This window comes from Hypomesus transpacificus, chromosome 6 (assembly GCF_021917145.1).
Source record: "Hypomesus transpacificus isolate Combined female chromosome 6, fHypTra1, whole genome shotgun sequence".
NCBI classification, from domain to species: Eukaryota; Metazoa; Chordata; class Actinopteri; order Osmeriformes; family Osmeridae; genus Hypomesus; species Hypomesus transpacificus.
The window spans coordinates 4,377,915-4,392,840 of record NC_061065.1 but is presented as its reverse complement, the minus strand read 5'-3'; the positions used below and the strand labels follow the sequence as shown (position 1 = coordinate 4,392,840).

The 14,926-nt window shown below is 41.2% G+C and overlaps 1 protein-coding gene across 1 annotated transcript; it reads right to left on the bottom strand.

Annotated features, from left to right (window-relative positions):
• Positions 1-875: 875 nt before the first annotated feature.
• si:ch211-202p1.5 (uncharacterized protein LOC103909337 homolog) lies at positions 876-14,547 on the bottom strand. Its single transcript, XM_047022063.1, has 4 exons — positions 14,290-14,547; positions 9,830-9,995; positions 1,544-1,675; positions 876-1,369 (listed from the first exon to the last, which is right to left on the bottom strand). The coding sequence occupies exons 1-4, from the start codon at positions 14,348-14,350 to the stop codon at positions 1,282-1,284; spliced, it is 447 nt and encodes a 148-aa protein (XP_046878019.1). The 5' UTR covers positions 14,351-14,547; the 3' UTR covers positions 876-1,281.
• Positions 14,548-14,926: the final 379 nt, after the last annotated feature.

Genomic DNA, 14,926 nt, shown 5'->3' with positions numbered 1-14,926 from the left:
GAATTAAATACAGATGACAGACCTTTGCTGGGCGAATGATAGTATGGGGATTTTATATTTTCAACCCAGACTTTATTTGAGCAAATAAAATGTAAAAAATCATAACGTCACATTGTTAAATGTAGATTTTAATATGTCAAGCTACAAAATAATCTTCATGACAAAATAAATATTCATCTTATTTATGGACACACATGTAATCCATAGAGTAACTAAACAACAAAAACACTTGAGTCAAAACCTTATGTTGAATCCTCATCCTATCCATCCCAACTCTGTTCTTGATTCCATCAGAGAGGAAGGTGCACCACCTCACCTTTTTTGATGCAGTTTCACTATCACAATGAGGGGATGTTTATGATAATTGGCTATGTTTCTGTATCCCTTAGACATTTTTTGGAAGCCCTAATTCATGACAAATTCATGACAAATCCAATATCTTTCATTGGAAAGCATTTTTTAATATATTTTGAGGCAGGCTAACTCAGAAATTTGGGTGTTTAGTTACTCTTTCAGGCTGGCACCCAATTCAGCATATACAATTTTGTGTATGCATTTTATACATCTGTATAATATTGGTAAACTGCCAATACCTAAGACTTTATGACACTAAACCGGTTTGATATAAAGAAAATGCCAACAGTAAATTAACCTTCATTATGGTATTAGCTAAAATGGCAATACCTTTATTCCTAACATTGTGTGAATGTGTCTGGGTATCTACAAGTCCTAAAGTGTTAAAAATGCCCTTATGACTCCATACATGTCTTTATTCTAACATTCTTCATTGTTGACACAAAATTGTTTTGGAAATTGTCTATACACTAAGGTACATAAGTCTTTCATCTTTGAACTCAAAAATCTAAAGTGTCAGCTAAGCTAACCTATAATAAAGTTCCAACATTATGCCTTCTACCTCAGACTAAAAACATATCATGTTGGTACTAATCTCTACAGTTTGATATCCAGGGGCTTCATTTATAAAACGTTCTATGCAGTTGGCATGTACTGTATGACATGAAACTACACACATTTTACAGTTACAGGCTTTAAATCACTACTTTTGTTGCATACGTAGGATCATGATAAGTACAACACAATATAGTGAGAAATGTACTGGTCGTTATGAATGATACCTCTGGTCCTGAAAGCACTTAAAACCAACTCAGTGTCTGTTACATGTGTCTCTAGCAACTGCTAATTAGCTCATTGCTAAAGACCTCCCCATTCTTGCAGAAGACACCGTCAATACCAGCATGCTCCTTCTCTTTTCTTCACCTCTCATGTGAGCTGAGAGTCTATGTTCTTGGCCTTTAGCTTTTGCTTGAACCTGGTGGGAAATTTCCTTTTGATTGATGCATTTTCACCCCTGTAAAAATGTATAAAAATGTTTGTATTTTCCTATTCATCATCAGGTAGTTGATATGATTTTGTGATACTTTTTATGAAATGGATTGGAGTTTTCAAAGAGATCTGGTCAGAAGGTCAATGGTTGAGATGAGTTTCTTGCATTTGTGGACCACAGCATCAGGGGAGAACTTACCCGTTGTGTGTGCTCAGAGCACAGCAGAAACTAAGACACTCTGTGTCTTGTCTGTCCGTACAGAAACATCGGCCCTGCAACTCTCTCTTCATTCGAACGGGGAAGGAGCCCACTCCATATGGCACCACCTGACTGCAAACAACACAAAGGTACAACGTGCTATATTAATATGTTAAATTCTATTATCAGTATCAGCAGGCTGATTTGAGAAAAACTGGGATTCTCATGATTTTTTATCTGGAGAAGCAATGTTTTTGGTTGACTTTTTAACCTTGGTTAAATCCAGCAAATGATCTGGTCAAAACCACCTGACCGATAAAAGGTTATACCACAAATTAAAAGAAGTTCTCATGGTTCTTTTGAAGGGGCTCTCACCCACTGAACCATCTTTAGTGAGTCGAGTGAACTCACTAAAGATGAGTTGAGTTGCCACCCCATAGTCTCTCCCACACAGTCCAAAGTGAGTAAACCTCCATATTCCTGATTTACCCAAAAAGGCTGTTACCATTCCTGGTTGTTATGTGTCCATTGACCTTGTCCTTAGAGCCACATAGAACAGCACTAATGAAGTAGGATAACGATGCAGTTTACTGTACACTGTACTGAACTGATGGGTACCACAGATTAAAAGCAGCAATTGAGTCTTCATCCTCGATAACAGAAGCTAAAGAGTGAGACCAAACCTGATTGAATTTATATCACAAATCAAACTATGGTCTAATCTGAAACCTGACTGTCAGATGACCCTTCTTCTTTAAGTCATCATGCGGTACCTGAAAATCATCTCTCTTAGATGTATCAAGTCAGTCTCATCAGATGTTATTTTTCAATGAGGGAAATGTCTACATGTGGACAGGTTTTGAGAGGAATAAGCCTGGCACTCATGCCAACTGGCGCCCGTCTGTACTCCATCTTGGCTCTAAGCCAGTTGCCTGGCACAGGTTAACTAGACCACATGCTTAACAGCAAGCAGATGCTGGGGGCTCAAAGAAGCCGCACGTAACAGGGGGCAAATCCCAAATGACACTTTTTATAGTGCTCTTTATATGTGGTGTTGGTCTGAAGCACTGTACTATGTGGCATTGAGTGCCTGAACCTTTGTTATTTGCTTGTCAGGCAGAAACATTACCATTACACCAAGGTAATGTTGTTAGGATATTAACGTTTAGTCTCAGACTTCATACCTCTAACCCCGACATGAGATTGTGGGTGAGACCGTGACTGTGAGACTGTCCAAACCACCTCCGCTATACTAGTCAGTTTATTGTGTTCTCGCCATCTTTCAGCTGTTTTCTAACAGCATCTATGCTTCAATGATCGGTTTCTCCTTTTCTACCATTTTTTTTCAAAGTACTGTATTTGGTGGCCAAGCCGCGAAGCGGCGAAGCCACCTTAAGTGTTTCTACGTATTCTTATTATTATTATTATTATTATTATTACACATCTTCTTCTGCCATGGGAGTCTATGGCAGCCCCTAGAACCAATTGATCAGAAGTTGTGAATTTTGGCACACTATTTGGGACCAGTCCCCTCATCAATTTCACCAAGTTTCATGTCTCCCATTCCAACCATCTAGCGCCACCAATGGGTCAAAGTTGAAGGTGTGTTTACACATGTTACTTTTGAACCATATGCCCCATTGTCCAAAATGAGGTATCGTTGGATTCCCTGGATTAAGACGAGTTCAACGCACTCTATGACATCATACCCAGTTCTATAGATTCTCCGCCATTTTGAATGTAAAGGAAAAGCGTTTTTTCGCTACTCCTCCTACAATTCTTGTCGAATCTTCTTCAAAATTGCCACAGATGATCTTCAGACCAAGCCTCACACAAATTATCCCCTGGAGCTTTAATTTTCGCAACCGTTGCCGTTGTTAGTTACAGCCACATCAAATTGATGTGGCTGAATTGATGTGGCCGCCATTTTGAATATAACGTTTTTTCGCTACCTCTCCTATAAGGTTTGTCCAATCTTCACCAAATTTGGCACAGATCATCTTCAGACCAAGCCACACAAAATACATCACATGTTTTTTTGATTATCTAAACCTTTTGACTGGAACAGCCAAACAAAGTCGTCAACCAAGCCACCATAAAAGAAGTGAGGTCATATCTCAGCACCTCTTTACTGCATTGACACCAAATTTGGTATAGGGACTAGGGACACTGTTCTAAAGAGGTCCAAAATAGGTCATGCCATTTCACCTCTAGGTGGCGCTGCAATCAGCAACATTTGGCACCATTTATCTTCAGATCAAGCCTCACAAAAGACATCACATGTTTTTTTGATTTTCTACACTTTTTGACTGGAACAGCCAATCAAAGTCATCAGCCAATCAAAGTCGTCAACCAAGCCACCATAAAAGAAGTGAGGTCATATCTCAGCACCTCTTTACTGCATTGACAACACATTTGCTATAGGGACTAGGGACCCTGTTCTAAAGAAGTCCAAAATAGGCCATGCCATTTCACCCCTAGGTGGCGCTGCAATAGGCAAAAATTTGGCACCATTTATCTTCAGACCAAGCCTCACAAAAGACATCACATGGCGTTTTGATTTTTGCAACCGTTTGTTAGTTACAGCCAATCAAATTGAGCAACTGATCCGGAAAAAGGGAAGTGAGGTAATATCTTACCCAATCTTTGATGCATTGACTCCAAACTTGGTGTATGGACTCAAGGCCCTCTTATTAAAAGGTTTGAGACAGGTAGTGTCATTTGACCTCTAGGGGGCACTACAATAGGTAGGATTGTGTGTTGACCAATAACTTTTGATTTGTTTGTCTTATTTAAGTGATTCCTTTGTCTTATGATATCTTAGTAGATCCCGTTTCTGACACATGTTAACTTGTGATACCAGCCGAATTGATGTGGCCGCCATTTTGAATGAATGTAACGTTTTTTCGCTACCTCTCCTATATATTTGTCCAATCTTCACCAAATTTGGCACAGATCATCTTCAGACCAAGCCTCACAAAAGACATCACGTTTTTTTGATTTTCTAAACCTTTTGACTGGAACAGTCAATCAAAGTTGTCAACCAAGCCACCATAAAAGAAGTGAAGTCATATCTCAGCACCTCCTTACTCCATTGACACCAAATTTGGTAAAAAGACTAGGGACCCTGTTCTAAAGAGGTCCAATAGGTCATGCCATTTCACCTCTAGGTGGCACTGCAATAAGCAAAAAAGTATCTTCAGATCAAGCCTCACAAACGTTTTCAGATGGTTTTTGATTTTCAACTGTTTTTCCGGTAAAGCTGATCAAAGTCGGCGATGAAACCGCCAAAACAGGAACTGAGATCATATCTCAGGAAATTTTTGCTGAATTGACATCAAACTTGGTACAGGTGCTCGGGACCCTGTTCCAAAGAGGTCCACAGAAGGTTGTGTCATCTAACCGCTAGAGGGCGATCCCGTGTCTGACACATTGTGATACCAGCTGATTGATGCGGCCGCCATTTTATGTTTTTATAAAAGTTTTTTTCCCTATTCCTCCAACAAAATGTATCCAATATTCACAAACTTTGGCACAGATCATCTTCACACCACAATCACCTTGACATGTCAAAATAGTACTGAATCACAGTTGTTTAAACTTGGGCCAAATCTGACAGTTGATATAAGCAGTTGAAAAACTAAATCCAACCAAAGCCAACGAGCCTGCCATCTCACTGGTTTTCTGTTTATCGAGACAGTAAGCCACTGCAAAGGAAGCCAGGTACAACGCAGTCGCTAACTACATGTATTCTTGCTGGATATAGTCAAAGCAATCCTCACACAAATTATCAAAGTCATTTTAGATTTTCAAAACCATTTATCAGGTACAGCCAAAAAAACTTGTGAACGAAGCTGCCATAAAAGTGAGGTAATATCTCATGTTTGCTGCGTTGACATCAAACTTGGTACAGGGACTCAGGACCCTGTTCTAATCTTATCATTATTATTATACATCTTCTTCTGCCATGGGAGTCTATGGCAGCCCCTAGAACCAAATGGTCAGAAGTTGTGAATTTTGGCACACTATTTGGGACCAGTCCCCTCATCAATTTCACCAAGTTTCATGTCTCCCATTCCAGCCATCTAGCGCCACCAATTGGTCAAAGTTGAAGGTGTGTTTACACATGTTACTTTTGAACCATATGCCCCATTGTCCAAAATGAGGTATCGTTGGATTCCCTGGATCAAGACGAGTTCAACGCACTCTATGACATCATACCCAGCTCTATAGATTCTCCGCCATTTTGAATGTAAAGGAAAAGCGTTTTTTCGCTACTCCTACAATTCTTGTCGAATCTTCTTCATAATTGCCACATATGATCTTCAGACCAAGCCTCACAGAAATCATCCCCTGGAGCTTTAATTTTCGCAACCGTTGCCGTTGTTAGTTACAGCCACATCAAATTTATGTGGCTGAATTGATGTGGCCGCCATTTTGAATATAACGTTTTTTCGCTACCTCTCCTATAAGGTTTGTTCAATCTTCACCAAATTTGGCACAGATCATCTTCAGACCAAGCCACACAAAAGAAATCACATGTTTTTTAGACTTTCTACACTCGACTGGAACAGCCAATCAAAGTCATCAGCCAATCAAAATCGTCAACCAAGCCACCATAAAAGAAGTGAGGTCATATCTCAGCACCTCTTTACTGCATTGACAACAAATTTGGTATAGGGACGAGGGACCCTGTTCTAAAGAAGTCCAAAATAGGTCATGCCATTTCACCTCTAGGTGGCGCTGCAATAGGCAAACATTTTCAGACCAAGCCTCACAAAAGACATCACATGGCGTTTTGATTTCTGCAACCGTTTGTTAGTTACAGCCAATCAAATTGAGCAACTGATCCGGAAAAAGGAAGTGAGGTAATATCGTAGCCAAGCTTTGATGCATTGACTCCAAACTTGGTGTATGGACTCAAGGCCCTCTTATTAAGAGGTTTGAGACAGGTAGTGTCATTTGACCTCTAGGGGGCATTACAATAGGTAGGATTGTGTTTTGACCAATAACTGTTGATTTGTTTGGCGTATTTAAGCAATTCCTATGTCTCGTGATATCTTAGGAGATCCCGCGTCTGATGCATGTTAACGCGTGATACCAGACGAATTGATGAGGCCGCCATTTTGAATGAATGAATAAAACTTTTTTCCTTACTCCTACACAATGTATCCAATATTCACCAGATTTGGCACAGATTATCTTCAGACCACAATCACCTTGCCATGTAAAAATATGACTGAATTACAGCTGTTTAAACTCGGGCCAAATCTGACCATGCGTGCCACAGGAGAAACGGCTTCCTTTTTGTATTCAGTAACTGTACACAGCAATTCCCAGTGCTGATAATGGCTCACTGGGATAGACTGGCTCCGTTGAAGTGCAAGGTCGTAGGTTCGAATCCAGGCAAAGTCTCAGGCATGTCATGATACTGGTTTATCTGTTTAGTGAAGCCAGGTATGTGACAGTAGCTGTCGAGCAGTATAATCATAATGGCCACGATAATGTTTCATTCTCAGGGGATTTATACTCATGAAGAATCCGATTTATTGTGCTTTGTAGATATAGTGAATCTACATCTAGCCAGTGCTTCGGATTTCTTGCATCATAACTTCTGAACAGATTTGTCATAAATCACAAGATTGGTCTCTTCTGATTCTACGTGGCATACCAAGTCGAAATATATCACATTGTCCCGTGTCCACCATTTTGGGCGTCGGCCATTTGGAATTTTCATAAAAACATACTTTTTTGAACTCCTCGTTTGCCGTTGCTCCTATTTTCATGGACATGTAATCAAATCATTTTCAGACTACAATCACCTCGATTTGTCAAAATATGACTGAATTACAACTTTTTATACTTGGTTCAAATCTGACAACGCTTCCCACAGGAAAAACGGCTTACTTTTTTTTACATAGTAACTGAACACAGTAATTCCTTGCACTGAGAATAGCTCACTGGGATAAGACGGGTTCCTCTGAAGTGTAAGGTCATAGGTTCGAATCCAGCCAAAGTCATCACGCATGTCATGATACTTGTTTATCTGTTTAGTGAAGCCAGGTATGCCACAGTAGCTGTCTAACAGTATAATCATAATGGTAATGATAATGTTTCAATCTCAGGGGATCTATACTCAAGAAGAGTCAGATTTATTGTGCTTTACAGATATGTGTCCTCTAACCTCTAGGGGGGCGATCCCATGTCTGACACATGTTAACTTGTGATACCAGCCAAATTGATGCCGCCATTTTCATTAATTAATAAAACGTTTTTGTCCTACTCAAAATGTATCAAATATTCACCAACTTTTACACAGATTATCTTCAGACCACAATCACATTGACATATCAAAATAGGACTGAATTACAGCTGTTTAAACTTGGGACAAATCTGACAACCGCTTGCCACAGGAAAAATTCTTTATATTTTTACGCAGTCACTGAAATCTGATTTCCAGCACTGAGAACAGCTCACTAGGATAAATTGGTGTCCTGGCAACGTCAGAGGTTCAAATCCAGCCAAAGCTGACAAGCTTGTCATGTCTCTGATTCTCTGTTTAGCGAGACTATAAGCCACTGCAAAGAAAGCCAGGTAAACCGCAGTCACTAGATGTCGAAAGTTTCTTCTGGGTCATCTGACCTGCTTGGCCACCACATTGCTGCTTGCAGCTATATTTTTTATTTGTTTTTCTTGTTTATTTGATCAAGAGGGACAGTGTACATTCATAAACATTAAAATGTAAATGCACCCAATTATAGCCAAAAGGCTAATTTCCATTGGCAGTCCCTCTGCCAGAGGGAAAAAGGCTATACAACCTAAAAAAGAGGCATTAAGGTATATCAAACATAACGTTGACAATAAATACAAACATTAAAAAAAATACAAGTTCTACTGCTTACCCACTAGTGATCACATTTTTGGTTATTTATCAACCATGTTTTGAGATTACTTTTAAAACAGTTGGATGAGGTTGATTCTCTAATGTTTTGATGGGGATGGTTCCATTCCCGGGCTGACCTAATTGAGAAAACCGACTGTCCAAATACACTTTTTTTTAAAGGAATAACACAGTCTCCTCTTGCTGCCCCTCGAGTAGCACTGGTTGCTGTGGTGGGGGGGCCAGGTTAAACCGGATTTTGAACAGTAAAAAGCAGTTCTTGAATGTGATCATGTTGTCCCAACTTAAAAGTCTGTATTTATGGAGGACTGAACAGTGATGGTGTGATTTACTGGTTTACAAAAACAAAAAAAGAATGAACGACAGAATAAATTAATAACCAATCTATTACACAGTGATAAGAAGACTCAGAAGGATTAAGAATTTAGCTTACTTTAGTTTGCTATTAAGAAATGATACTCTGGTAAACCTATTGAGTGATTAGAGTTCAATATTGAGACTTGAGCTTTGATTAATAGCTGGGTCTACTGTACTGTGAGTTCATGTAATAATGATGATGGCAGTTAACCTTTTATCACATAAGTTCAGACAATTCTAAAGGTATGTAGTCACATGCTCATTTAAATTCCGACAGCCGTTCTAGACTTAGATTTTTGTTGGCAAAAAAAATTCTGAAAGTTTCAATGGCAACCCCATTTCAAGTCGTAATTGTTACTGGTATTTTGTCAAGTGAATGTCTTTATGATAAATACAAAGTGATCAATTAAAATATTTAATAATTCATGTATTTGAAGACTACAGTTTGCCGAACACTTTTATAAACTGTACGAGACAGGATTGTTGCATCATTAGTATGGGTTCATAGTGGGACCACTCCAGCAAATCCTATGTGTTGCAGAGTTTAAAAAGGTTTACATAATTGCAGGGTCTGTAATGTTAACTTTAAACTTAGAGTACAACCTGAGTGTTTGTGAGTGGATCTGGGTCTTTAGCTGCTGTTTTTGGCTAACCAAGGAGAGCTATATTGGCCATCGTGAAGACTTCCAAAGAACATATGAAGGCTAAGTTCCGGAAACAGGGGATTAACGAGGGAGGGCACAAGCCTGAAATCAGCCCTCTCACTAATTGAATGTGGGTGATATGAGCATAGCCAGAAAGACTGGAAACCATGCTTATTATGGCTTTTGAGGGGTAAGAAAATGCTTGCACATCATCTTCAGAGAAATAGAAAAGAAAATGATCCATCATTTGGAGTAGGAGGCCTGCTGTGGTTTTTCATGTCTGCTCATCACAAGTACTCACAATGCAGCACATACAAATACGTGAGCGGTCATAGAGCACTCCTCTTTAGGTGGAGGAGGCTAACGCTTGGACTGGAGACTCACCTAGGTGTGTTGACCCAGACAATCCCAATGTGGCAGAAATAGACGCATTCCTTATCCTTCAGGTTCTCACAGGAGCAACGCCTCTGCCTTCGAGGGGCCCTGTGGACGAGCTGCGTCAGGGGGCCTCCCTCCTCTGAACTAGGCCCATGCACAGAGCTGGAGAATGCTGAATAGGGAGAGGGCAAAAGAGCAGAGGCAACCATGAATTTACTCCCATCACATCTTCCTATCAAGTCAGATGGGCATCTGCCACCAAAGGGCCCTTTGGTAGTTTTGGCCTCACTGAGTTTTCGGCCTAGTCATTTATCTAACATTGATGTACATTCTTCCTTTTCGTTTCACTGAAGTGTGATCGCTATATGGCAGTTTCCCATTGTTTTACACAGTCCTTTGCATTTTTGTTGAACACTGCAAGGTCTTTTGAGCTGCAAGGTTTGGGTAGTAGGGGGCACACAAGGCAGTGCTCCATAGTCTGGTCTGCTTCACATTCACAGGTGGTGGGGCCAGTCTTGGAGCCCCATCTGACCAGAGCATCTTTGGATTGTACTGTTCTCGTTCTGAGGCGCTTGAGCGTTTTCCATTGAGCCCATGGTGTTTCTGAGCCAGGGGCTAAGTTTTCAGTAGGGGTATTCCCATGCCAGTTGGAAGAGGGTCATTCTCAAGCTTTTCCATCCAGAATTGGATTTTGGTGTCATCCCGATACTTTGTTAGGGGTTGGACATGGCTGAGAAAGCTTTTTCTTGACTTAAGCCGTTGGGCCGGAGGGTGACATTTATGGACGGGATGGTGTTCATCGCTAGTAGCTTTTGTTTGCTTGACTCGGCTGGCAACATCCCATGTAATATCAGCAGGGGCAATATCAGCAAGGGCAATATCAGCAGGGGCAATAACAGCAGGGGCAATACCAGCAGGGGCAATACCAGCAGGGGCAATGCCAGCGAGGAGGTGCAGGTTGCTTATGTTGGTGGGTTTCAAGCATCCAGTGATCAGGCAGGAGGTGTTGTTCAGTGCTGGGTCAAGTTTCTTGGCATGGGTTGACCTCCCCCAAACAGGACATGTATATTCCACAGAGGAACAGCACAGGGCCAAAGCAGTAGATTTGAACGTGTGTGCTGTGGCTCCCCATTTGGAGTTGGTCAGTTTCCGTAGGATGTTGTACAATGTACATTGCCAGTCAAGAACAATGAGAGCATTGACCAGCCACAGACCTCAGACCATAACTCTATTCATCTACACTGTCTGTATCTTAGGCAAGCCTGACCAGCACCTGCCAGGTGACTAGACAAAGCTCTGTTTGATCCCTTTCTGTCCTTCTTCCATCTGTTTCCCTAAGACATGCATCCGTTCAGAGATTCTACAGAGAACCACAAGTTCCCTCGAAAGTCAGACATCAGTCAAGGCATGCTTACGGGCCGTGAGGTTAGGTTGAGGGAAAAGGTTTACACTCGACACGTCCTCTCTACAGGGTATGTATTCTGCTAGGTGCTTGTGTTCATTGTTCATGATGCGCTTTAGAATATGGGATTATCGTACTTGTTATCTCTGCCCTCTGGCTTTGGATTTCTTTAAATGTATTTTATCAGAAAAACCTTTTCAACAGAAATACTTATCCATATGCATTTGTGTGTGATCCAGCACACTTTTTTACTCTGTTGAAATCACTTGTGAGATCTGGTTTTATATCAACAATAGACAGTTTTTTAAACATTTTTATGAATTCCATGGCCATTAATGGCATCCATATTCTTTTGGTACCTATTTGATTTGCATTAAAACCTCAAGTGTACTGTACGTCCACAGTGCCCAGAGCACTGAGAGAGACTTCATACGTCAGCCCACCAGAGACTCTGCAGTGTGTCTTCTGAGTTGAGCTCTGGAAGTGGATGTCTGTTCTGGTTAGCCACCAAAGCCGCCTCCCACAGCAGCTTGGTCGAGGCTTTCAGAACCTGAACAAATCCAGATTTCTCTTGTCTGTTTGTACGCCCACACACACATGCCTATGCAGCCTGCTGTAGAGTGTCAAACAGTAAACACCACCAAACCCCACTGATAAACAAGTCTTTGAGAAATGTAGTGAGTGAGTCTGAGTCGCCAGAAAACCTGGATGATTGAGCCGATTGTTATCTGATCTGGCAGACTACGTTATCGCAATGAAGCTGTATTCTTCTGGATATCAAATCTAACCTGGTATCTGTCCCACACTGCAGACTTGGGTCAACTGGATCAGTGTTACAGAACCAGGTAAATAATCCCTTCACATGTATTTGTTTTAATAGTGCCTACTGCTTTAGCTTCAGGAGCAAGCTTTGTGGGAAGTCTACACGGTCGGACGCCTTCCTGCACCTACACCCATGTTCCAGTCTCATATCCTCCAGTCTTCCCTCATATCCTCCTGAGAGTCCATGAGATTGCCAAGAAAAATTTAATTTGGAGAGGTGAGAGTGGAGACATTGAGGGAATAGGGAGTTGATTGGAAAAGATGTTAGGTGGATTACCTCTAAATCCATAAATCGCCCATTTAGCAAGAAACCTCTCTCGCCTCAGATTACGGAGGCAATATTTGCCTGGCCGCTGGCGGTGGATGTTTTGGCAGGATCAGTCACGGGGATAACAAGAAAACCTACCATAGATTCTAGCTCCACAAAGCCAATCGTGACCTACCTCAGATGCTATCTCCACCAAGGTAGCATGTTAACCTTACCCAGCTCCAAACTCAACTTCTGCTAAACAGCGCGATAACATGTCATCACAAACTCACAGAGAGTTGGGTGGTATTCTGGGCCCATTATATAATGAGGGATAGGCTTTTATATAATTTAGTTAACATTCAATGACATTCTGATATTTGTGATGCTATGGAAACAAATGCCTTGCTGCTTTGACCAATTCATTAAACAATTAATTAATTAATTAATACATATACAATTGAATTTTTCAATTCACTGTTGGTACAATTTCCATAATCCATGGGATTAATAGAACAGTGTTTATCTTTACTCAAATTTCCATTTAGCAGACATTCTTATCCAGAGCGACTGACAGTAAGTACAGTGACATTCCCCCAATGCAAGTAGGGTGAAGTGCCTTGCCCAAGGACCCAACGTTATTTTTCATGGCCGGGAATCAAACCGGCAACCTTCTGATTCATAGCCCGATTCCCTAACCGCTCAGCCATCTGACCCCAAATATCTTGTCAGATTCAATAAGAGAGAGAATTCTCCATTCACAGTTATTATTCTTTCAACCACATTACTTACCTTGCCTCACAAAACCTAGCCCATCCACCCATCTTTGATATTTTGACCGAAATGTACACTTGGATTTAGTATTCTAACACCATATAAGGCGGACAAATAATACCAACTATCGATACTGACATTTTTGGGTGACACACGGGGGGAGTTTGAATTATTAACCAGTTGAGTAGGCTATATAGTAGATCCATAACATCTGGCTGACTCATGTCTAATGCCTACTTGAGTGTAGCTGGTTGTATTACCTGCTGTTAGTGCTGTTTGGTAAGAGGAAGGGTTTGGATATCTTGTGTATCTTGTGAAAAATCTAAAAAAACTTATATTTTTCATATTTCATACTTTGTTTAACATGGGCTTTGGTCTGTTTTCTCAGATTCTGTGACTCATAAACTATTGTAACACTGTGGTTCACAATTTATCAAGGACAACAACTAAACAGTACACAGACAGGCACACACAGATGTGTGTGTGTGTGTGTGTGTTTGTGTGTGTGTGTCTAGTGGCCAGATTGGTTATAATAGTAAAATAATTGACATAGTTTACTTTAGCTTAAAGTCCAATCTGAAGCTTTAAGACATGGACTTCTGGTGTGTACAGAAAGGGCTTTACTGGGCCATAGTATCTACAGTGACCTGCTTATGTAATCCAAAAAACATTTTGCTTCTTCGTTCAATGTACAATGTACAGCTGAACAAGAAGGTTTTTGTAAAAGTACACAGTACTGCATGAGTTAATAAAACAATTTCTCTCGGTGATTCAGCACACTTCAAGTTTAGAGTGCAAAGCTGATAGATGAGCCAGGCAGTTTAGATGATGCTACATAGCCAGCAGCTTTAGAAAGCGTGAGAAACAGTCGATGGATTTGCAGAATCCATAAAGTGAATGGATTCGACGCGTAATTTACACAGAGTGTGACCAGATGCTGACAACCATTAGACTCTCACAATATGTAGAAAGGGAGTAGGTACGTGCAGCATAGATCAATTAAAACATTTCTTAGCACAGCCATTTCAAACCCAGGCCATGGCAGAACAGATGGTCACAAGAGTCTCAGCATCACATAAAGTCATAGTAACACAATGGAGCTGCGATCCTGCCAGAGAATGTGAAACACAGATCATGTTACTGTCCCCCACATCAACCAGAGAGCCTGGATGTACAGGAGACCGGTCAATACGTCTAACAAGATGGGAAACCCTGTGTTACCTTGGTGTTCCAGAATGAGGACCAGCGTGGTGGTCAGGAAGTAGAAGGTGTTAAGATCCATGATCTGGGTGTAGAACCTGTTTGGGTCCTAGTCCGGCCAACAGGGTCCTAAAGCTAAGCCTGTTACAGTCCGGTCCGGTAGGAAAGAGGTTGGGGAGGAGAGGTTAGTCACAAGCTGTGGGGTACCACCACAGATAACTCTGTAGGTTGCTTGGTGTGTGTATGTGTGGTGTGTATATCTGTCTGGTTAGCTATATCAGTGCCCCTGCTTGCTGTTGTCTCTCTATGCCCCTCTCACAGGGCTGCCCCACAGTCCCATACACACTGGGACCAGCCCAGAAGCTAAGGGGAGGAGAGATGCAGTGGTGTGTGTGTGTGTCTGTGTGTGCGTGTGTGTGTGTGTGCGTGTGTGTGTGTGTGTGAGAGAAAGAGAGCGAGAGTGAGTGACACTATTTTGAATGCTTAGAAATGGGTTATTCCCCCTACGGATAACATCCAACAGCATAATTTACAGGAGGGATCATCTTCTGAGGATCGGATTGTGTCCACTCTTCTCTACCAGAACAGCAGGACGGCTACTCTGTAACTTTTGCGGAAACTGACCACATCAAACTATTTAACTAATTGAAACTGTATG